The sequence below is a fragment of the Salmo salar genome, chromosome ssa18, assembly GCF_905237065.1.
Source record: "Salmo salar chromosome ssa18, Ssal_v3.1, whole genome shotgun sequence".
NCBI classification, from domain to species: Eukaryota; Metazoa; Chordata; class Actinopteri; order Salmoniformes; family Salmonidae; genus Salmo; species Salmo salar.
Genome location: NC_059459.1, coordinates 70,320,791 through 70,342,606, shown reverse-complemented (window position 1 = coordinate 70,342,606; position 21,816 = coordinate 70,320,791). Strand labels below are relative to the sequence as shown.

The following is a 21,816-nucleotide window of genomic DNA, read 5'->3' as shown; positions in this document are numbered from 1 at the left end:
ACAGGGAGGTGACAGTGTTGAAGTCACAGGGAGGTGACAGTGTTGTAGTTACAGGGAGGTGACAGTGTTGAAGTTACAGGGAGGTGACAGTGTTGAAGTCACAGGGAGGTGACAGTGTTGAAGTCACAGGGAGGTGACAGTGTTGAAGTCACAGGGAGGTGACAGTGTTGAAGTCACAGGGAGGTGACAGTGTTGAAGTTACAGGGAGGTGACAGTGTTGTAGTCACAGGGAGGTGACAGTGATGTAGTCACAGGGAGGTGACAGTGTTGTAGTTACAGGGAGGTGACAGTGTTGAAGTCACAGGGAGGTGACAGTGTTGAAGTCACAGGGAGGTGACAGTGTTGAAGTCACAGGGAGGTGACAGTGTTGAAGTCACAGGGAGGTGACAGTGTTGTAGTCACAGGGAGGTGACAGTGTTGTAGTCACAGGGAGGTGACAGTGATGTAGTCACAGGGAGGTGACAGTGTTGTAGTTACAGGGAGGTGACAGTGTTGTAGTTACAGGGAGGTGACAGTGTTGTAGTTATAGGGAGGTGACAGTGTTGTAGTTACAGGGAGGTGACAGTGTTGAAGTTACAGGGAGGTGACAATGTTGTAGTTACAGGGAGATGACAGTGTTGTAGTTACAGGGAGGTGACAGTGTTGTAGCTACAGGGAGGTGACAAGGTGACCGTGTTGTAGTTACAGGGAGGTGACAGTGTTGAAGTCACAGGGAGGTGACAGTGTTGAAGTCACAGGGAGGTGACAAGGTGACAGTGTTGTAGTTACAGGGAGATGACAGTGTTGAAGTCCCAGGGAGGTGACAGTGTTGTAGTTACAGGGAGGTGACAGTGTTGTAGTTACAGGGAGATGACAGTGTTGTAGTTACAGGGAGTGGACAGTGTTGTAGTTAAAGGGAGGTTACAGTGTTGTAGTTACAGGGAGGTGACAGTGTTGAAGTCACAGGGAGGTGACAGTGTTGTAGTTACAGGGAGGTGACAGTGTTGTAGTTACAGGGAGATGACAGTGTTGTAGTTACAGGGAGTGGACAGTGTTGTAGTTAAAGGGAGGTTACAGTGTTGAAGTCACAGGGAGGTGACAGTGTTGTAGTTACAGGGAGGTGACAATGTTGTAGTTACAGGGAGGTGACAGTGTTGTAGTTACAGGGAGGTGACAGTGTTGTAGTTACAGGGAGGTGACAGTGTTGAAGTCACAGGGAGGTGACAGTGTTGAAGTCACAGGGAGGTGACAGTGTTGTAGTTACAGGGAGGTGACAAGGTGACAGTGTTGAAGTCACAGGGAGGTGACAGTGTTGAAGTCACAGGGAGGTGACAGTGTTGTAGTCACAGGGAGGTGACAGTGTTGTAGTCACAGGGAGGTGACAGTGATGTAGTCACAGGGAGGTGACAGTGTTGTAGTTACAGGGAGGTGACAGTGTTGAAGTTACAGGGAGGTGACAGTGTTGTAGCTACAGGGAGGTGACAAGGTGACAGTGTTGAAGTTACAGGGAGGTGACAGTGTTGTAGTTACAGGGAGGTGACAGTGTTGTAGTTACAGGGAGGTGACAGTGTTGTAGTTACAGGGAGGTGACAGTGTTGTAGTTACAGGGAGGTGACAAGGTGACAGTGTTGTAGTTACAGGGAGCTGACAGTGTTGTAGTCACAGGGAGGTGACAGTGTTGAAGTCACATGGAGCTGACAAGGTGACAGTGTTGTAGTTACAGGGAGGTGACAGTGTTGTAGTTACAGGGAGGTGACAGTGTTGTAGTTACAGGGAGGTGACAGTGTTGACGTCACAGGGAGGTGACAGTGTTGTAGTTACAGGGAGGTGACAGTGTTGAAGTTACAGGGAGGTGACAGTGTTGTAGTTACAGGGAGGTGACAGTGTTGTAGTTACAGGGAGGTGACAGTGTTGTAGTTACAGGGAGGTGACAGTGTTGAAGTTACAGGGAGGTGACAATGTTGTAGTTACAGGGAGGTGACAGTGTTGTAGTTACAGGGAGGTGACAGTGTTGTAGCTACAGGGAGGTGACAAGGTGACCGTGTTGTAGTTACAGGGAGGTGACAGTGTTGAAGTCACAGGGAGGTGACAATGTTGTAGTTACAGGGAGGTGACAGTGTTGAAGTCACAGGGAGGTGACAGTGTTGAAGTCACAGGGAGATGACAGTGTTGTAGTTACAGGGAGGTGACAGTGTTGAAGTCACAGGGAGGTGACAGTGTTGAAGTCACAGGGAGGTGACAAGGTGACAGTGTGGAGTTACAGGGAGGTGACAGTGTTGAAGTCACAGGGAGGTGACAAGGTGACAGTGTTGTAGTTACAGGGAGGTGACAGTGTTGAAGTCACAGGGAGGTTACAGTGTTGAAGTCACAGGGAGGTGACAGTGTTGTAGTTACAGGGAGGTGACAAGGTGACAGTGTTGAAGTTACAGGGAGGTGACAGTGTTGAAGTCACAGGGAGGTGACAGTGTTGTAGTTACAGGGAGATGACAGTGTTGTAGTTACAGGGAGGTGACCGTGTTGAAGTTACAGGGAGGTGACAGTGTTGTAGCTACAGGGAGGTGACAAGGTGACAGTGTTGAAGTTACAGGGAGGTGACAGTGTTGTAGTTACAGGGAGGTGACAGTGTTGTAGTAACAGGGAGGTGACAGTGTTGTAGTTACAGGGAGGTGACAGTGTTGTAGCTACAGGGAGGTGACAAGGTGACAGTGTTGCAGTTACAGGGAGGTGACAGTGTTGTAGTTACAGGGAGGTGACAAGGTGACAGTGTTGTAGTTACAGGGAGGTGACAGTGTTGTAGTTACAGGGAGGTGACAGTGTTGTAGTTACAGGGAGGTGACAGTGTTGTAGCTACAGGGAGGTGACAAGGTGACAGTGTTGTAGTTACAAGGAGGTGACAGTGTTGTAGTTACAGGGAGGTGACAAGGTGACAGTGTTGTAGTTACAGGGAGGTGACAAGGTGACAGTGTTGTAGTTACAGGGAGATGACAGTGTTGTAGTTACAGGGAGGTGACAAGGTGACAGTGTTGAAGTCACAGGGAGGTGACAAGGTGACAGTGTTGTAGTTACAGGGAGGTGACAAGGTGACAGTGTTGTAGTTACAGGGAGGTGACAGTGTTGAAGTCACAGGGAGGTTACAGTGTTGAAGTCACAGGGAGGTGACAGTGTTGTAGTTACAGGGAGGTGACAGTGTTGTAGTTACAGGGAGGTGACAAGGTGACAGTGTTGTAGTTACAGGGAGGTGACAGTGTTGAAGTCACAGGGAGGTGACAGTGTTGTAGTTACAGGGAGGTGACAGTGTTGTAGTTACAGGGAGGTGACAGTGTTGAAGTCACAGGGAGGTGACAGTGTTGAAGTCACAGGGAGGTGACAGTGTTGTAGTTACAGCGAGGTGACAGTGTTGTAGTTACAGGGAGGTGACAGTGTTGAAGTTACAGGGAGGTGACAGTGTTGTAGCTACAGGGAGGTGACAAGGTGACAGTGTTGAAGTTACAGGGAGGTGACAGTGTTGTAGTTACAGGGAGGTGACAGTGTTGTAGTTACAGGGAGGTGACAGTGTTGTAGTTACAGGGAGGTGACAAGGTGACAGTGTTGTAGTTACAGGGAGGTGACAGTGTTGTAGTCACAGGGAGGTGACAGTGTTGAAGTCACATGGAGCTGACAAGGTGACAGTGTTGTAGTTACAGGGAGGTGACAGTGTTGTAGATACAGGGAGGTGACAGTGTTGTAGATACAGGGAGGTGACAGTGTTGTAGTTACAGGGAGGTGACAGTGATGTAGTCACAGGGAGGTGACAGTGTTGTAGTTACAGGGAGGTGACAGTGTTGTAGTTACAGGGAGGTGACAGTGTTGAAGTTACAGGGAGGTGACAATGTTGTAGTTACAGGGAGGTGACAGTGTTGTAGTTACAGGGAGGTGACAGTGTTGTAGCTACAGGGAGGTGACAAGGTGACCGTGTTGTAGTTACAGGGAGGTGACAGTGTTGAAGTCACAGGGAGGTGACAATGTTGTAGTTACAGGGAGGTGACAGTGTTGAAGTCACAGGGAGGTGACAGTGTTGAAGTCACAGGGAGATGACAGTGTTGTAGTTACAGGGAGGTGACAGTGTTGAAGTCACAGGGAGGTGACAGTGTTGAAGTCACAGGGAGGTGACAAGGTGACAGTGTGGAGTTACAGGGAGGTGACAGTGTTGAAGTCACAGGGAGGTGACAAGGTGACAGTGTTGTAGTTACAGGGAGGTGACAGTGTTGAAGTCACAGGGAGGTTACAGTGTTGAAGTCACAGGGAGGTGACAGTGTTGTAGTTACAGGGAGGTGACAAGGTGACAGTGTTGAAGTTACAGGGAGGTGACAGTGTTGAAGTCACAGGGAGGTGACAGTGTTGAAGTCACAGGGAGGTGACAGTGTTGTAGTTACAGGGAGATGACAGTGTTGTAGTTACAGGGAGGTGACAGTGTTGAAGTTACAGGGAGGTGACAGTGTTGTAGCTACAGGGAGGTGACAAGGTGACAGTGTTGAAGTTACAGGGAGGTGACAGTGTTGTAGTTACATGGAGGTGACAGTGTTGTAGTTACAGGGAGGTGACAGTGTTGTAGTTACAGGGAGGTGACAGTGTTGTAGCTACAGGGAGGTGACAAGGTGACAGTGTTGCAGTTACAGGGAGGTGACAGTGTTGTAGTTACAGGGAGGTGACAAGGTGACAGTGTTGTAGTTACAGGGAGGTGACAGTGTTGTAGTTACAGGGAGGTGACAGTGTTGTAGTTACAGGGAGGTGACAGTGTTGTAGCTACAGGGAGGTGACAAGGTGACAGTGTTGTAGTTACAAGGAGGTGACAGTGTTGTAGTTACAGGGAGGTGACAAGGTGACAGTGTTGTAGTTACAGGGAGGTGAAAAGGTGACAGTGTTGTAGTTACAGGGAGGTGACAGTGTTGAAGTCACAGGGAGGTTACAGTGTTGAAGTCACAGGGAGGTGACAGTGTTGTAGTTACAGGGAGGTGACAGTGTTGTAGTTACAGGGAGGTGACAAGGTGACAGTGTTGAAGTCACAGGGAGGTGACAAGGTGACAGTGTTGTAGTTACAGGGAGGTGACAAGGTGACAGTGTTGTAGTTACAGGGAGGTGACAGTGTTGAAGTCACAGGGAGGTTACAGTGTTGAAGTCACAGGGAGGTGACAGTGTTGTAGTTACAGGGAGGTGACAGTGTTGTAGTTACAGGGAGGTGACAAGGTGACAGTGTTGTAGTTACAGGGAGGTGACAGTGTTGAAGTCACAGGGAGGTGACAGTGTTGTAGTTACAGGGAGGTGACAGTGTTGTAGTTACAGGGAGGTGACAGTGTTGAAGTCACAGGGAGGTGACAGTGTTGTAGTTACAGGGAGGTGACAGTGTTGTAGTTACAGGGAGGTGACAGTGTTGAAGTTACAGGGAGGTGACAGTGTTGTAGCTACAGGGAGGTGACAAGGTGACAGTGTTGAAGTTACAGGGAGGTGACAGTGTTGTAGTTACAGGGAGATGACAGTGTTGTAGTTACAGGGAGGTGACAGTGTTGTAGTTACAGGGAGGTGACAAGGTGACAGTGTTGTAGTTACAGGGAGGTGACAGTGTTGTAGTCACAGGGAGGTGACAGTGTTGAAGTCACATGGAGCTGACAAGGTGACAGTGTTGTAGTTACAGGGAGGTGACAGTGTTGTAGATACAGGGAGGTGACAGTGTTGTAGTTACAGGGAGGTGATAGTGTTGACGTCACAGGGAGGTGACAGTGTTGTAGTTACAGGGAGGTGACAGTGTTGAAGTTACAGGCAGGTGGCTGTGTTGAAGTTACAGGGAGGTGACAGTGTTGTAGTTACAGGGAGGTGACAGTGTTGTAGTTACAGGGAGGTGACAGTGTTGTAGTTACAGGGAGGTGACAGTGTTGTAGTTACAGGGAGGTGACAGTGTTGAAGTTACAGGGAGGTGACAATGTTGTAGTTACACGGAGGTGACAGTGTTGTAGTTACAGGGAGGTGACAGTGTTGTAGCTACAGGGAGGTGACAAGGTGACCGTGTTGTAGTTACAGGGAGGTGACAGTGTTGAAGTCACAGGGAGGTGACAATGTTGTAGTTACAGGGAGGTGACAGTGTTGAAGTCACAGGGAGGTGACAGTGTTGAAGTCACAGGGAGGTGACAGTGTTGTAGTTACAGGGAGGTGACAGTGTTGAAGTCACAGGGAGGTGACAGTGTTGAAGTCACAGGGAGGTGACAAGGTGACAGTGTGGAGTTACAGGGAGGTGACAGTGTTGAAGTCACAGGGAGGTGACAAGGTGACAGTGTTGTAGTTACAGGGAGGTGACAGTGTTGAAGTCACAGGGAGGTTACAGTGTTGAAGTCACAGGGAGGTGACAGTGTTGTAGTTACAGGGAGGTGACAAGGTGACAGTGTTGAAGTTACAGGGAGGTGACAGTGTTGAAGTCACAGGGAGGTGACAGTGTTGAAGTCACAGGGAGGTGACAGTGTTGTAGTTACAGGGAGGTGACAGTGTTGTAGTTACAGGGAGGTGACAGTGTTGAAGTTACAGGGGGGTGACAGTGTTGTAGCTACAGGGAGGTGACAAGGTGACAGTGTTGAAGTTACAGGGAGGTGACAGTGTTGTAGTTACAGGGAGGTGACAGTGTTGTAGTTACAGGGAGGTGACAGTGTTGTAGTTACAGGGAGGTGACAGTGTTGTAGCTACAGGGAGGTGACAAGGTGACAGTGTTGTAGTTACAGGGAGGTGACAGTGTTGTAGTTACAGGGAGGTGACAAGGTGACAGTGTTGTAGTTACAGGGAGGTGACAGTGTTGTAGTTACAGGGAGGTGACAGTGTTGAAGTCACAGGGAGGTGACAGTGTTGTAGTTACAGGGAGGTGACAGTGTTGTAGTTACAGGGAGGTGACAGTGTTAAAGTCACAGGGAGGTGACAGTGTTGTAGTTACAGGGAGGTGACAGTGTTGTAGTTACAGGGAGGTGACAGTGTTGTAGTTACAGGGAGGTGACAGTGTTGTAGCTACAGGGAGGTGACAGTGTTGAAGTCACAGGGAGGTGACAGTGTTGTAGTTACAGGGAGGTGACAGTGTTGTAGTTACAGGGAGGTGACAGTGTTAAAGTCACAGGGAGGTGACAGTGTTGTAGTTACAGGGAGGTGACAGTGTTGTAGTTACAGGGAGGTGACAGTGTTGTAGTTACAGGGAGGTGACAGTGTTGTAGCTACAGGGAGGTGACAGTGTTGAAGTCACAGGGAGGTGACAGTGTTGTAGTTACAGGGAGTTGACAGTGTTGAAGTTACAGGGAGGTGACAATGTTGTAGTTACAGGGAGGTGACAGTGTTGTAGTTACAGGGAGGTGACAGTGTTGTAGCTACAGGGAGGTGACAAGGTGACCGTGTTGTAGTTACAGGGAGGTGACAGTGTTGTAGTTACAGGGAGGTGACAGTGTTGAAGTCACAGGGAGGTGACAGTGTTGTAGTTACAGGGAGGTGACAGTGTTGTAGTTACAGGGAGGTGACAGTGTTTCACAGAGTGACAGTGTTGTAGTTACAGGGAGGTGACAGTGTTGTAGTTACAGGGAGGTGACAGTGTTGTAGTTACAGGGAGGTGACAGTGTTGTAGCTACAGGGAGGTGACAGTGTTGAAGTCACAGGGAGGTGACAGTGTTGTAGTTACAGGAAGGTGACAGTGTTGTAGTTACAGGGAGTTGACAGTGTTGAAGTTACAGGGAGGTGACAATGTTGTAGTTACAGGGAGGTGACAGTGTTGTAGTTACAGGGAGGTGACAGTGTTGTAGCTACAGGGAGGTGACAAGGTGACCGTGTTGTAGTTACAGGGAGGTGACAGTGTTGTAGTTACAGGGAGGTGACAGTGTTGAAGTCACAGGGAGATGACAGTGTTGTAGTTACAGGGAGGTGACAGTGTTGAAGTCACAAGGAGGTGACAGTGTTGAAGTCACAGGGAGGTGACAAGGTGACAGTGTTGTAGTTACAGGGAGGTGACAGTGTTGAAGTCACAGGGAGGTGACAGTGTTGTAGTCACAGGGAGGTGACAAGGTGACAGTGTTGTAGTTACAGGGAGGTGACAGTGTTGAAGTCACAGGGAGGTGACAGTGTTGTAGTTACAGGGAGGTGACAGTGTTGTAGTTACAGGGAGGTGACAGTGTTGAAGTCACAGGGAGGTGACAGTGTTGAAGTCACAGGGAGGTGACAGTGTTGAAGTCACAGGGAGGTGACAGTGTTGTAGTTACAGGGAGGTGACAGTGTTGTAGTTACAGGGAGGTGACAGTGTTAAAGTCACAGGGAGGTGACAGTGTTGTAGTTACAGGGAGGTGACAGTGTTGTAGTTACAGGGAGGTGACAGTGTTGTAGTTACAGGGAGGTGACAGTGTTGTAGCTACAGGGAGGTGACAGTGTTGAAGTCACAGGGAGGTGACAGTGTTGAAGTCACAGGGAGGTGACAGTGTTGAAGTGACAGGGAGGTGACAGTGTTGTAGTTACAGGGAGGTGACAGTGTTGAAGTCACAGGGAGTTGACAGTGTTGTAGTTACAGGGAGGTGACAGTGTTGAAGTGACAGGGAGGTGACAGTGTTGTAGTTACAGGGAGGTGACAGTGTTGAAGTCACAGGGAGGTGACAGTGTTGTAGTTACAGGGAGGTGACAAGGTGACAGTGTTGTAGTTACAGGGAGGTGACAGTGTTGAAGTCACAGGGAGGTGACAGTGTTGAAGTCACAGGGAGGTGACAGTGTTGTAGTTACAGGGAGGTGACAGTGTTGTAGTTACAGGGAGGTGACAGTGTTGTAGTTACAGGGAGGTGACAGTGTTGTAGTTACAGGGAGATGACAGTGTTGTAGTTACAGGGAGTGGACAGTGTTGTAGTTACAAGGAGGTGACAGTGTTGTAGTTACAAGGAGGTGACAGTGTTGTAGTTACAGGGAGGTGACACGGTGACAGTGTTGAAGTTACAGGGAGGTGACAAGGTGACAGTGTTGTAGTTACAGGGAGGTGACAGTGTTGAAGTCACAGGGAGGTGACAGTGTTGAAGTCACAGGGAGGTGACAGTGTTGTAGTTACAGGGAGGTGACAGTGTTGTAGTTACAGGGAGGTGACAGTGTTGTAGTTACAGGGAGGTGACAGTGTTGTAGTTACAGGGAGATGACAGTGTTGTAGTTACAGGGAGTGGACAGTGTTGTAGTTACAAGGAGGTGACAGGGTGACAGTGTTGTAGTTACAGGGAGGTGACACGGTGACAGTGTTGAAGTTACAGATAGCTGACAAGGTGACAGTGTTGTAGTTACAGGGAGGTGACACGGTGACAGTGTTGAAGTTACAGGGAGGTGACAAGGTGACAGTGTTGTAGTTACAGGGAGGTGACAAGGTAACAGTGTTGAAGTTACAGGGAGGTGACAGTGTTGAAGTCACAGGGAGGTGACAGTGTTGAAGTCACAGGGAGGTGACAGTGTTGAAGTTACAGGGAGGTGACAGTGTTGTAGTTACAGGGAGGTGACAGTGTTGTAGTTACAGGGAGATGACAGTGTTGTAGTTACAGGGAGTGGACAGTGTTGTAGTTACAGGGAGGTGACACGGTGACAGTGTTGAAGTTACAGATAGCTGACAAGGTGACAGTGTTGTAGTTACAGGGAGGTGACACGGTGACAGTGTTGAAGTTACAGGGAGGTGACAAGGTGACAGTGTTGTAGTTACAGGGAGGTGACAAGGTGACAGTGTTGAAGTTACAGGGAGGTGACAGTGTTGTAGTTACAGGGAGGTGACAAGGTGACAGTGTTGAAGTTACAGGTAGGTGACAGTGTTGAAGTTACAGGGAGGTGACAAGGTGACAGTGTTGAAGTTACAGGGAGCTGACAAGGTGACAGTGTTGTAGTTACAGGGAGTTGACAAGGTGACAGTGTTGAAGTTACAGGGAGTTGACAAGGTGACAGTGTTGTAGTTACAGGGAGGTGACAGTGTTGTAGTTACAGGGAGGTGACAAGGTGACAGTGTTGTAGTTACAGGGAGGTTTACTGAAGGTTAGATAAAGGTGACACTGGTTACATGAAGGTTGGATAAAAGTTAAATAGAGGGTTTGCTATAGGCTAGTTTAAATACAGACTGTTAGCTACATTTTGATTAGAGGTTGACTAAAGGTTGAATAGATCTTAAATGAAGGTTGAATAGAGATTAAATGAAGGTTGAATAAAGGTTGAATAGAGATTAAATAAAGGTTGAATAGAGGTTGAATAAAGGATGAATAGAGATTAAATGAAGGTTGAACAGAGATTAAATGAAGGTTGAATAGAGATTAAATGAAGGTTGAATAGAGGTTAAATAGAGATTAAATGAAGGTTGAATAGAGATTAAATGAAGGTTGAATAGAGGTTGAATAGAGATTAAATGAAGGTTAAATAGAGGTTGAATAAAGGTTGAATAGAGGTTGAATAGAGATTAAATGAAGGTTAAATAGAGGTTGAATAAAGGTTGAATAAAGGTTGAATAGAGATTAAGTGAAGGTTGAATAGAGATTGAATAGAGGTTGAATAAAGGTTGAATAGAGGTTGAATAGAGATTAAATGAAGGTTGAATAGAGATTAAATGAAGGTTGAATAGAGGTTAAATAGAGATTAAATTAAGGTTGAATAAAGGTTGAATAGAGATTAAATGAAGGTTGAATAGAGGTTGAATAGAGATTAAATGAAGGTTAAATAGATGTTGAATAAAGGTTGAATAGAGATTAAGTGAAGGTTGAATAGAGGTTGAATAGAGGTTGAATAAAGGTTGAATAGAGATTAAATGAAGGTTGAATAGAGGTTGAATAAAGGTTGAATAAAGGTTGAATAGAGATTAAGTGAAGGTTGAATAGAGGTTATGTAAGGGTTCCTACCTCAGCCATGTTGATGAGTCCCAGAGCCAGGGTCTTGTATCCCAGGATGGTTCGGTTCTTATAACGTTTACGCCGCTGGAGCATGATCTGGAGCTGGTTGGCATCTCTCTTCAGGAAGTGGGGGTACTGTGGGGGAACACACACACACACACACGTCAGGAGTGATAAATGAGTGAAATGCAGAGTGAATCATGACCTTCCTCTTCTCATGGTCAGCCTGTATAATTAGGACGGGAGGGAGGGATAATTGGAGTGCTGCGTAACATTCCTGTTCTCTGACCCGTCCCTGACCCGTCTCTGACCCGTCTCTGACTCCAGGATATGACTGATCAGGATCACATAACCTCTTTCTAAACCTACATTCACGAAGCGCTGCACGCCAACTTCCAATGGAAAGACCCCAGTTCCACCTACTATACTAACCCCAATACCCATGTAGTTACAAATGACTTGGCCATTTGACCCGATCAGGAAACAAAAACCCTGGGTTGAAAAACGTCGTTATGAACAGACTCCATTCCTGTCTGCCGTTTCTAACCAACCAGCTGTAGTATACCTACCTGTAAAGAGAAGGTGAGCTGAAGGTCTGTCTCAGTCAGCCCCGCGGAAGACAACAATATCTCATTGGACCTCAGGATCCTCTTAGAACCCTGGGAAAGAGATGGAGGCAAGGAGGAAGGAGAGAAGTGGGGGGAGGATGAAGACCGGAAGAGATAGAAGAGAGAGGGAGGGAGGAAGGAGAGAAGGGGGGGATGAAGACCGGAAGAGATAGAAGAGAGAGGGAGGGAGGAAGGAGAGAAGGGGGTGATGAAGACCGGAAGAGATAGAAGAGAGAGGGAGGGAGGAAGGAGAGAAGGGGGGATGAAGACCGGAAGAGAGAAGAGAGAGGGAGGGAGGAAGGAGAGATCTGGTTGAGGATAATCATTGACGTACCACAGATAACTCTAAACAATCAGCCTTCATCGACCCCATACAGAGGGAAGAGGGATGGAGGAGGACACGGGGAAACAGAGAGGGAGAAAAGAAGGGAGGAGTGAGAATGAGTAGAACAAGAGTAGTGACGGAGAGGAGGAATTGAGAGATGCTGGGCATTGAATAGACAGAAGAGGAGAAGAGGTAGGGAGAGAAACAGAGAGAGAGAGAGAGAAGAGAAAGAGAAACAGAGAGAGAGAGAGAGAAGAGAAAGAGAGAGAGAGAGAGAGAGAGAGAGAGAAAGATAGAGAGAAGAGAGAGAGAGAAAGATAGAGAGAGAAAGAGAGAAGAGAAAGAGAGAAAGAGTAAGAGAGAGAGAGAGAAAGATAGAGAGAGAAAGAGAGAAGAGAAAGAGAGAAAGAGTAAGAGAGAGAGAGAGAAAGATAGAGAGAGAAAGAGAGAAGAGAAAGAGAGAAAGAGTAAGAGAGAGAGAGAGAGAAAGAGAGCGAGGTCTGAGCAGTACTTGTAGTTTGACAGCGATGACCACGGAGGTGAGGTCTTTATCAAGCTCCTTCAACATGATCAGCTTCTTCAGCGTCAGGTTGAACAGCCTGGAGAACACAGGAGGGAGACACTGAGAAACATGTACAAACAACATTATAGGAACGTTAGATTAAACACTTAACCAATGTGCTACTGAACACGTCACCGAGAAGACAGGAGGGAGATACAGGTACAAACAACATCCTAGGTTAATCCATGGTACAGAACACACTGTCACTGACTTGTGCATTTCCACAAGGAAACTGTACAGAAAACCCCATTACATCACGTCAGATGTACCATTATGGTATAGGATACACTGTCACTGGCTACTCCATTTTTACAGAGAAGGAAGGGACCTTTCATTAGCTTTTCCAATTGTTATTAAAGTCACAGCTGAACTAAAAATCAGAAAGGAAAGTCAACACCTCAGAGACACGCTCTGCAGCTGATCAGGATGCTTCCGGAAACCGATCAAACGAACCCATCACAACCACAGCATGTCTGACAATACCGGCCTTATTGTTTCCAAAATATTACAGGAAATACTGTAAATGGAGGCTAGACCTCACCCACTCCCCCTCAGCCCTCCCCACTCCCCCTCAGCCCTCCCCACTCCCCCTCAGCCCTCCCCACTCCCCCTCAGCCCTCCCCACTCCCCCTCAGCCCTCCCCACTCCCCCTCAGCCCTCACCCACTCCCCCTCAGCCCTCCCCACTCCCCCTCAGCCCTCACCCACTCCCCCTCAGCCCTCACCCACTCCCCGTCAGCCCTCCCCACTCCCCCTCAGCCCTCACCCACTCCCCCTCAGCCCTCCCCACTCCCCCTCAGCCCTCCCCACTCCCCCTCAGCCCTCACCCACTCCCCGTCAGCCCTCCCCACTCCCCCTCAGCCCCCACCCACTCCCCCTCAGCCCTCACCCACTCCCCCTCAGCCCTCCCCACTCCCCCTCAGCCCTCCCCACTCCCCCTCAGCCCTCCCTACTCACACTCAGTCCTCACCCTCCCCACTCACCCTCCCCACTCACCCTCAGCCCTCCCCACTCACCCTCAGCCCCCTCACCTGGCTGCTCCTCCACCCCTCCTACTCCTCCCCCACCCCTCCTCCTCCACCCCTCCTACTCCTCCCCCACCCCTCCTCCCCCACCCCTCCTACTCCTCCCCCACCCCTCCTCCCCCACCCCTCCTCCTCCACCCCTCCTCCTCCTCCTCCACCCCCCACCCCTCCTCCTCCACCCCCTCCTCTTCCTCCCCCACCCCTCCTCCTCCACCCCTCCTCCACCCCCTCCTCCTCCTCCTCCACCCCTCCCCCTCCTCCTCCTCCACCCCTCCCCCACCTCTCCTCCCCCACCCCTCCTCCTCCACCCCCCACCCCTCCTCCTCCACCCCTCCTCTTCCTCCCCCACCCCTCCTCCTCCACCCCTCCTTCTCCTCCTCCACCCCCTCCTCCTCCTCCTCCACCCCTCCTCCTCCCCCACCCCTCCTCCTCCTCCAACCCTCCTCCTCCCCCACCCCTCCTCCTCCCCCTCCTCCTCCCCCACCCCTCCTCCTCCACCCCTCCTCCCAACAACAGAACAGTCCAACCAGAAGGTCAGTGTGTTGAATTATTCACCTCTGGGGCCTCAGAGGCATAACGTAAACAAAAAATTGGCCTGGACAGAGAGATGGAAAGAGGGAGGATGAGAGTGGGATAGGAGGAGAAGACAGACAGACAGACAGACAGACAGACAGACAGACAGACAGACAGACAGACAGACAGACAGACAGACAGACAGACAGACAGACAGACAGACAGACAGACAGACAGACAGACAGACAGACAGAGACAGGCAGACAGACATCAGGGCCAATGTGGCCTGGACACAGCAGGGTAATGATTGTCCTAAAGAACCAGTTAGTGGAGCCATACCCCAACCCTCTAGTCACTTTGTGTAGGTCTGAAAGGGTCAGTCAGATAAATATAAGACAGCTATAATTAGGACTGGATAAGTACATGGTAATACGAGCTACAATCTGCCCTCTGATAGGTGGAAATGATCCTAACCATTCAGATCTAATACAACTAGGGAGTATGGGGTAGGATGTAGAGGGTAGGAATGAAGGGAGTAGGGTGTACGGAGTAGGGGGTAGGGGATAGGGAGTAGGGGGTAGGGAGTAGGGTGTATGGGGTAGGGAGTAGGGTGTAGGGACTATGGTCTAAGGAGTAGGGGGTAGGGAGTAGGGGGTAAGTTGTAGGGGGTAGGGTGTACGGAGAACGGGGTAGGAGTTGGGGGTAGAGTGTAGGGGGTAGGGAGTAGATAGAGGATAGGGAGTAGGGGAAAGGGAGTAAGGGGTAGGGAGAAGGGGGTAGGGAGTAGATAGAGGATAGGGGATAGGGAGTAGGGGATAGGGAGTAGATAGAGGATAGGGGATAGGGAGTAGGGGATAGGGAGTAAGGGGTAGGGAGTAGATAGAGGATAGGGGATAGGGAGTAGGGGATAGGGAGTAGGGGATAGGGAGTAGGGGGTAGGGAGTAAGGGGTAGGGTGTAGGGAGAAGGGGGTAGATAGAGGATAGAGAGTAAGGGGTAGGGAGTAGATAGAGGATAGGGGATAGGGAGTAGGGGATAGGGAGTAGGGGATAGGGAGTAGGGGGTAGGGTGTAGGGAGAAGGGGGTAGATAGAGGATAGGGAGTAAGGGGTAGGGAGTAGATAGAGGATAGGGCATAGGGAGTAGGGGATAGGGAGTAGGGGGTAGGGAGTAAGGGGTAGGGTGTAGGGAGAAGGGGGTAGGGAGAAGGGGGTAGATAGAGGATAGGGAGTAAGGGGTAGGGAGTAGATAGAGGATAGGGGATAGGGAGTAGGGGATAGGGAGTAGGGGATAGGGAGTAAGGGGTAGGATGTAGGGAGAAGGGGGTAGATAGAAGATAGGGGATAGGGAGTAGGGAGTAAGGGGTAGGGGATAGGAAGCAGGGAGTAGGGGATAGGGAGTAGGGGATAGGAAGTAGGGGATAGAAAGTAGGGGATAGGGGATAGGAGGTAGGGAGTATGGATGGATTTGGGACTGGTCATAGAAACACTGTGTTGGGGTTTGAGGATAGTTAGAATACTGATATGGACAGGAGGTTGAGGATAGTTAGAGTACTGATATGGACAGGAGGTTGAGGATAGTTAGAATGCTGATATGGACAGGAGGTTGAGAATAGTTAGAATGCTGATATGGACAGGAGGTTGAGGATAGTTAGAATGCTGATATGGACAGGAGGTTGAGAATAGTTAGAATGCTGATATGGACAGGAGGTTGAGGATAGTTAGAATGCTGATATGGACAGGAGGTTGAGGATAGTTAGAATGCTGATATGGACAGGAGGTTGAGGATAGTTAGAATGCTGATATGGACAGGAGGTTGAGGATAGTTAGAATGCTGATATGGACAGCAGGTTGAGGATAGTTAGAATGCTGATATGGACAGGAGGTTGAGAATAGTTAGAATACTGATATGGACAGGAGGTTGAGGATAGTTAGAATGCTGATATGGACAGGAGGTTGAGGATAGTTAGAATGCTGATATGGACAGGAGGTTGAGGATAGTTAGAATGCTGATATGGACAGGAGGTTGAGGATAGTTAGAATGCTGATATGGACAGGAGGTTGAGGATAGTTAGAATGCTGATATGGACAGGAGGTTGAGAATAGTTAGAATGCTGATATGGACAGGAGGTTGAGGATAGTTAGAATGCTGATATGGACAGGAGGTTGAGGATAGTTAGAATGCTGATATGGACAGGAGGTTGAGGATAGTTAGAATGCTGATATGGACAGGAGGTTGAGGATAGTTAGAATGCTGATATGGACAGGAGGTTGAGGATAGTTAGAATGCTGATATGGACAGGAGGTTGAGGATAGTTAGAATGCTGATATGGACAGGAGGTTGAGGATAGTTAGAATGCTGATATGGACAGGAGGTTGAGGATAGTTAGAGTACTGATATGGACAGGAGGTTGAGGATAGTTAGAATGCTGATATGGACAGGAGGTTGAGGATAGTTAGAATGCTGATATGGACAGGAGGTTGAGGATAGTTAGAATGCTGATATGGACAGGAGGTTGAGGATAGTTAGAATGCTGATATGGACAGGAGGTTGAGGATAGTTAGAGTACTGATATGGACAGGAGGTTGAGGATAGTTAGAATGCTGATATGGACAGGAGGTTGAGGATAGTTAGAATACTGATATGGACAGGAGGTTGAGGATAGTTAGAATGCTGATATGGACAGGAGGTTGAGGATAGTTAGAATGCTGATATGGACAGGAGGTTGAGGATAGTTAGAATGCTGATATGGACAGGAGGTTGAGGATAGTTAGAATGCTGATATGGACAGGAAGTTGAGGATAGTTAGAATGCTGATATGGACAGGAAGTTGAGTATAGTTAGAATGCTGCCATGGACTGGAAGTTGAGGTATGGTTACAGAAGAAAGACAGGCATGTGTAAAACAGAAGAACCAGGAAGTTAAAACACCAGACTGTCTGAGGGTTGATGATCAGTGTGCTATTACATCATTCTATTGATTTATTTAACCTTTCTTAAATAAAATGAGGATGAATCAAGAAAGCTGACGGTAGTTTATCAAGGACATCCTACTTACTTCCTGTTAATATTCATGATGAACTATGACCAAATATTTCTATTCTATCTTTATTTAACTAGGCAAGTCAGTTAGGAACATATTCTGATTTACAGTGACGGTCTAGGAACGGTGGGTTAACTGCCTTGTTCAGAGGCAGAACGACAGATTTTCACCATGTCAGCTCGGGGATTCGATCTAGCAACTTTTCAGTTACTGGCCCAACGCTCTAGCCACCAGGCTACCGTGATTAAAGGGTATAATCATAACCACTTTATGACATGGAGTATCATCAAAAATGTCCATGAAATTACAAAGTGAGCATACCAAAAAACCTCCATCACGTCAATTTGAATTACAGACAGTCCACAGTCATGAGCCAAATTCACAATAAAGTCTCTGGTATGGAGGCCCATATTCACAGTGTCTCCGAGTAGGAGTGCTGATCTCGGATCAGGTCCCCCTCTGTCCATATAATAATACTAATAATGATTTAAAACAATAACTGATCCTAGATCAGCAGTCCTACTCTAAGACGCTTTGTGAATACAGGCCCTGTATGCCTAATCTTTACTACGACAGCTCTCTCCTGCTCTCTCCTAGCGTGAGACTCTGCCTCTCTCATCGACTGTCTGTCTGTATATGAGGCTTCTACCTTAGAGAGACATCACTCACTGATAGCATACCCCAGCTATCAACTCTCTTTCTCCCCCGCTCTCTTTCCCTTCTCGCTCGCTTTCTTTCCCTTCTCTCTCTCACTCCCAATCTCACTCCCCCTCTCTCTGTTCCCCCTCTCTCACTCTCCTTCTCCCCCTCTCCATCTGCCTCTCTCGCTCTTTCCCACTCCCCTCCCTGTCTCCTGACACTCGGGTCAGACTGACTTGTAAAACACAAAGGATCCCTGTTCTCATAAATGGTACTCTTCTTGTGTGTGTGTGTGTGTGTGTGTGTGCGCATACATGCATGCGTTTGCCATGAGTTTTAGCCACTTGCCTGTTGAAATACCACAGAAAATACCAGTGTTTTATGCAGCTAAATGAACACTAAATTAATTCTAAATGTACAGCTAAATTAATTCTAATTGTACAGCTAAATGAATGCTAAATGTACAGCTAAGTTAACGCTAAATGTACAGCTAAATTAATGCTAAATGTGCAGCTAAATTAACACTAAATGTACAGCTAAATTAATGCTAAATGTGCAGCTAAATTAACACTAAATGTACAGCTAAGTTAACGCTAAATGTACAGCTAAATTAATGCTAAATGTACAGCTAAATTAACTGTCACATTCGTCGTAGGAAGGAGACCAAAGCGCAGCGTGGGTATCGTTCCACATCTTTTATTTTACTGTGAAACTTCGCAAAACAAGCAATAAACTACAAACCGTGACAACAGAGGTGCAACATGCACTAACTCAAAATAATATCCCACAAACACAGGTAGGAAAAACAACTACTTAAATATGATCCCCAATTAGAGACAACGATGACCAGCTGCCTCTAATTGGGGATCATACAAAAACCCCAACATAGAAAAAAGAAACTAGAGCCAAAACAACATAGAACTAAATAAACTAGATAAACCCCCCAGTCACGCCCTGACCTACTCTACCATAGAAAATAAGCGCTCTCTATGGTCAGGACGTGACATTAACACTAAATTAATTCTAAATGTACAGATCAATTAATGCTAAATGAATTCTAAATGTACAGATAAATTAATGCTAAATGAATTCTAAATGTACCGCGAAATGAATGCTAAAATTAATCTAAATGTACAACTAAATAAATGCTAATCCATTCTCTTCGCTCACTGATATGTATTCTAAAGTCTTAGGCATCTGTCTGCAACAACATAAATCCCCTATTTTGACGTATGAAGCACAGATCAATTTGAAATAGTGTCGGAGTGAAATGGGGCTTGTGAACATAGTAGAGAAGGGAATAAATATGGATGAAACTGTAAAATTACACACACACACACACACACCCACCCACCCACACACACACACACACACACACACACACACACACACACACACACACACACACACACACACACACACACACACACACACACACACACACACACACACACACACACACACACACAGGCTATTGGAGGAGGTTTAAATTCTTGATTGTGGCTTTCAGAGGCAAGTGCAATATGGTTCCCTTGGTAACAGAGACGACCATGGAACATGACCTTGCTGTGTCATCTGTTTCATACACGACACACACATACCTTCCCACGTTTCCACTTCCCTCCTGTGCATGTTCTCAATCATTCTGCCTGACCTTCAGAAAGCCCCCTCCCTCCCTCCCTCTCTCTGTCTGTCCTCCATATATAGGAAATATGGTACCGTTTGGAACACATCCGAACACCTATTGTCCTCAACAGTCAGGGGGAAAGACAAGCCCACGGTTTAATTGTTACAGTCCGGGCTTCAAACCCACTAACCCTCCTTCAGTCCTCTGACCTCAGACTCTGGCCGTGTGCTGGGGGATTGGTGTACCGTTGCCTGGTTCCTTCAGTGTGGAGTCCAAAAGGTGGTACAGCCTACCCATAAGCCTCTTGGGGGATTTGAAAACTGAAAAGGGCACCATGTCAGGATTCAAGCTATCAGCCCCCGCCACCACCATCCTTTCACACACAAATCTACACACACACGCACCACACAGTAAGGCTTCTTCAATGGGTGTGAGGTGATAGCCATGGAACGAGAGGAGGGAGGAGGAGGGTGGACGACATTAAACAACATCAAATATGGCCCAGGTTCTGAGCCATTTTGAAGGGAAACTGACAACAGTTTTAAAATAGAACTGTTAAAGTCTAACGACTGCATGTATCAAGGGAAAAACACTGTATTAATACAGTAGAAACGTCAGTCTAACCCAATGTAGTGTTGTCCTGTAGGAACACAGCAGATTACATATTTAATACCAGTACAGTACAGTACAGTACAGTACACTACAGTTCTCATGGATTCTGGAATTTGTCAAATATAAAGCTCAGCTGAACTAAAATCCCCGGTTTGGTGTCAGAATTGACCAGGCGTCATCGTTGATTATGTTTAGTGCTGTGACGATTGTGGAATTTTGGGTAACGATTAATTGTCATGCACATGGACACAGTTATTGTCATAATTGTCATTTTTGTTGAAAAAGTGCGTAATGCATCATAATGCATCTCAGAAAATGAGCTCTGACAAACCTAATGTAAACAACACAGCTCTGACAAACCTAATGTAAACAACACAGCTCTGACTAACCTAATGTAAACAACACAGCTCAGACTAACCTAATGTAAACAACACAGCTCTGACTAACCTAATGTAAACAACACAGCTCTGACAAACCTAATGTAAACAACACAGCTCTGACTAACCTAATGTAAACAACACAGCTCTGACAAACCTAATGTAAACAACACAGCTCTGACTAACCTAATGTAAACAACACAGCTCTGACAAACCTAATGTAAACAACACAGCTCTGACTAACCTAATGTAAACAACACAGCTCTGACAAACCTAATGTAAACAACACAGCTCTGACTAACCTAATGTAAACAACACAGCTCTGACAAACCTAATGTAAACAACACAGTTCTGACTAACCTAATGTAAACAACACAGCTCTGACAAACCTAATGTAAACAACACAGCTCTGACTAACCTAATGTAAACAACACAGTTCTGACAAACATAATGTAAACAACACAGCTCTGATAAACCTAATGTAAACAACACAGCTCTGACAAACCTAATGTAAACAACACAGTTCTGACAAACATAATGTAAACAACACAGCTCTGACTAACCTAATGTAAACAACACAGTTCTGACAAACATAATGTAAACAACACAGCTCTGACAAACCTAATGTAAACAACACAGTTCTGACTAACCTAATGTAAACAACACAGCTCTGACAAACCTAATGTAAACAACACAGCTCTGACTAACCTAATGTAAACAACACAGCTCTGATAAACCTAATGTAAACAACACAGCTCTGACAAACCTAATGTAAACAACACAGCTCTGACAAACCTAATGTAAACAACACAGTTCTGACAAACCTAATGTAAACAACACAGCTCTGATAAACCTAATGTAAACAACACAGTTCTGACAAACCTAATGTAAACAACACAGTTCTGACAAACATAATGTAAACAACACAGCTCTGACAAACCTAATGTAAACAACACTGTTCTGACTAACCTAATGTAAACAACACAGCTCTGACAAACCTAATGTAAACAACACAGCTCTGACTAACCTAATGTAAACAACACAGCTCTGACTAACCTAATGTAAACAACACAGCTCTGACAAACCTAATGTAAACAACACAGCTCTGACTAACCTAATGTAAACAACACAGCTCTGACAAACCTAATGTAAACAACACAGCTCTGACTAACCTAATGTAAACAACACAGCTCTGACAAACCTAATGTAAACAACACAGCTCTGACTAACCTAATGTAAACAACACAGCTCTGACAAACCTAATGTAAACAACACAGCTCTGACTAACCTAATGTAAACAACACAGCTCTGACAAACCTAATGTAAACAACACAGTTCTGACTAACCTAATGTAAACAACACAGCTCTGACAAACCTAATGTAAACAACACAGCTCTGACTAACCTAATGTAAACAACACAGTTCTGACAAACATAATGTAAACAACACAGCTCTGATAAACCTAATGTAAACAACACAGCTCTGACAAACCTAATGTAAACAACACAGTTCTGACAAACATAATGTAAACAACACAGCTCTGACTAACCTAATGTAAACAACACAGTTCTGACAAACATAATGTAAACAACACAGCTCTGACAAACCTAATGTAAACAACACAGTTCTGACTAACCTAATGTAA

General features: G+C 46.8%; 1 protein-coding gene and 1 long non-coding RNA gene across 4 annotated transcripts in view; one reads left to right on the top strand and one right to left on the bottom strand.

Annotated features, from left to right (window-relative positions):
• LOC106578017 (phosphofurin acidic cluster sorting protein 1) overlaps positions 1-21,816 on the bottom strand; it is a 103,462-nt gene that overhangs the window by 27,364 nt on the left and 54,282 nt on the right. For all 3 annotated transcript variants that reach the window (XM_014156551.2, XM_014156550.2, XM_014156552.2), the window contains 3 exons: positions 12,289-12,376; positions 11,414-11,503; positions 10,854-10,979 (listed from right to left, as the gene is read on the bottom strand). In XM_014156551.2, the coding sequence (XP_014012026.1) occupies positions 10,854-10,979; positions 11,414-11,503; positions 12,289-12,376 (304 nt within the window). The remainder of the gene's footprint in view (positions 1-10,853; positions 10,980-11,413; positions 11,504-12,288; positions 12,377-21,816) is intronic.
• Positions 576-1,261, top strand: LOC123728629 (uncharacterized). The gene is made up of 3 exons (XR_006760252.1): positions 576-716; positions 1,050-1,099; positions 1,225-1,261. It is a non-coding gene; the product is annotated as an uncharacterized lncRNA (long non-coding RNA).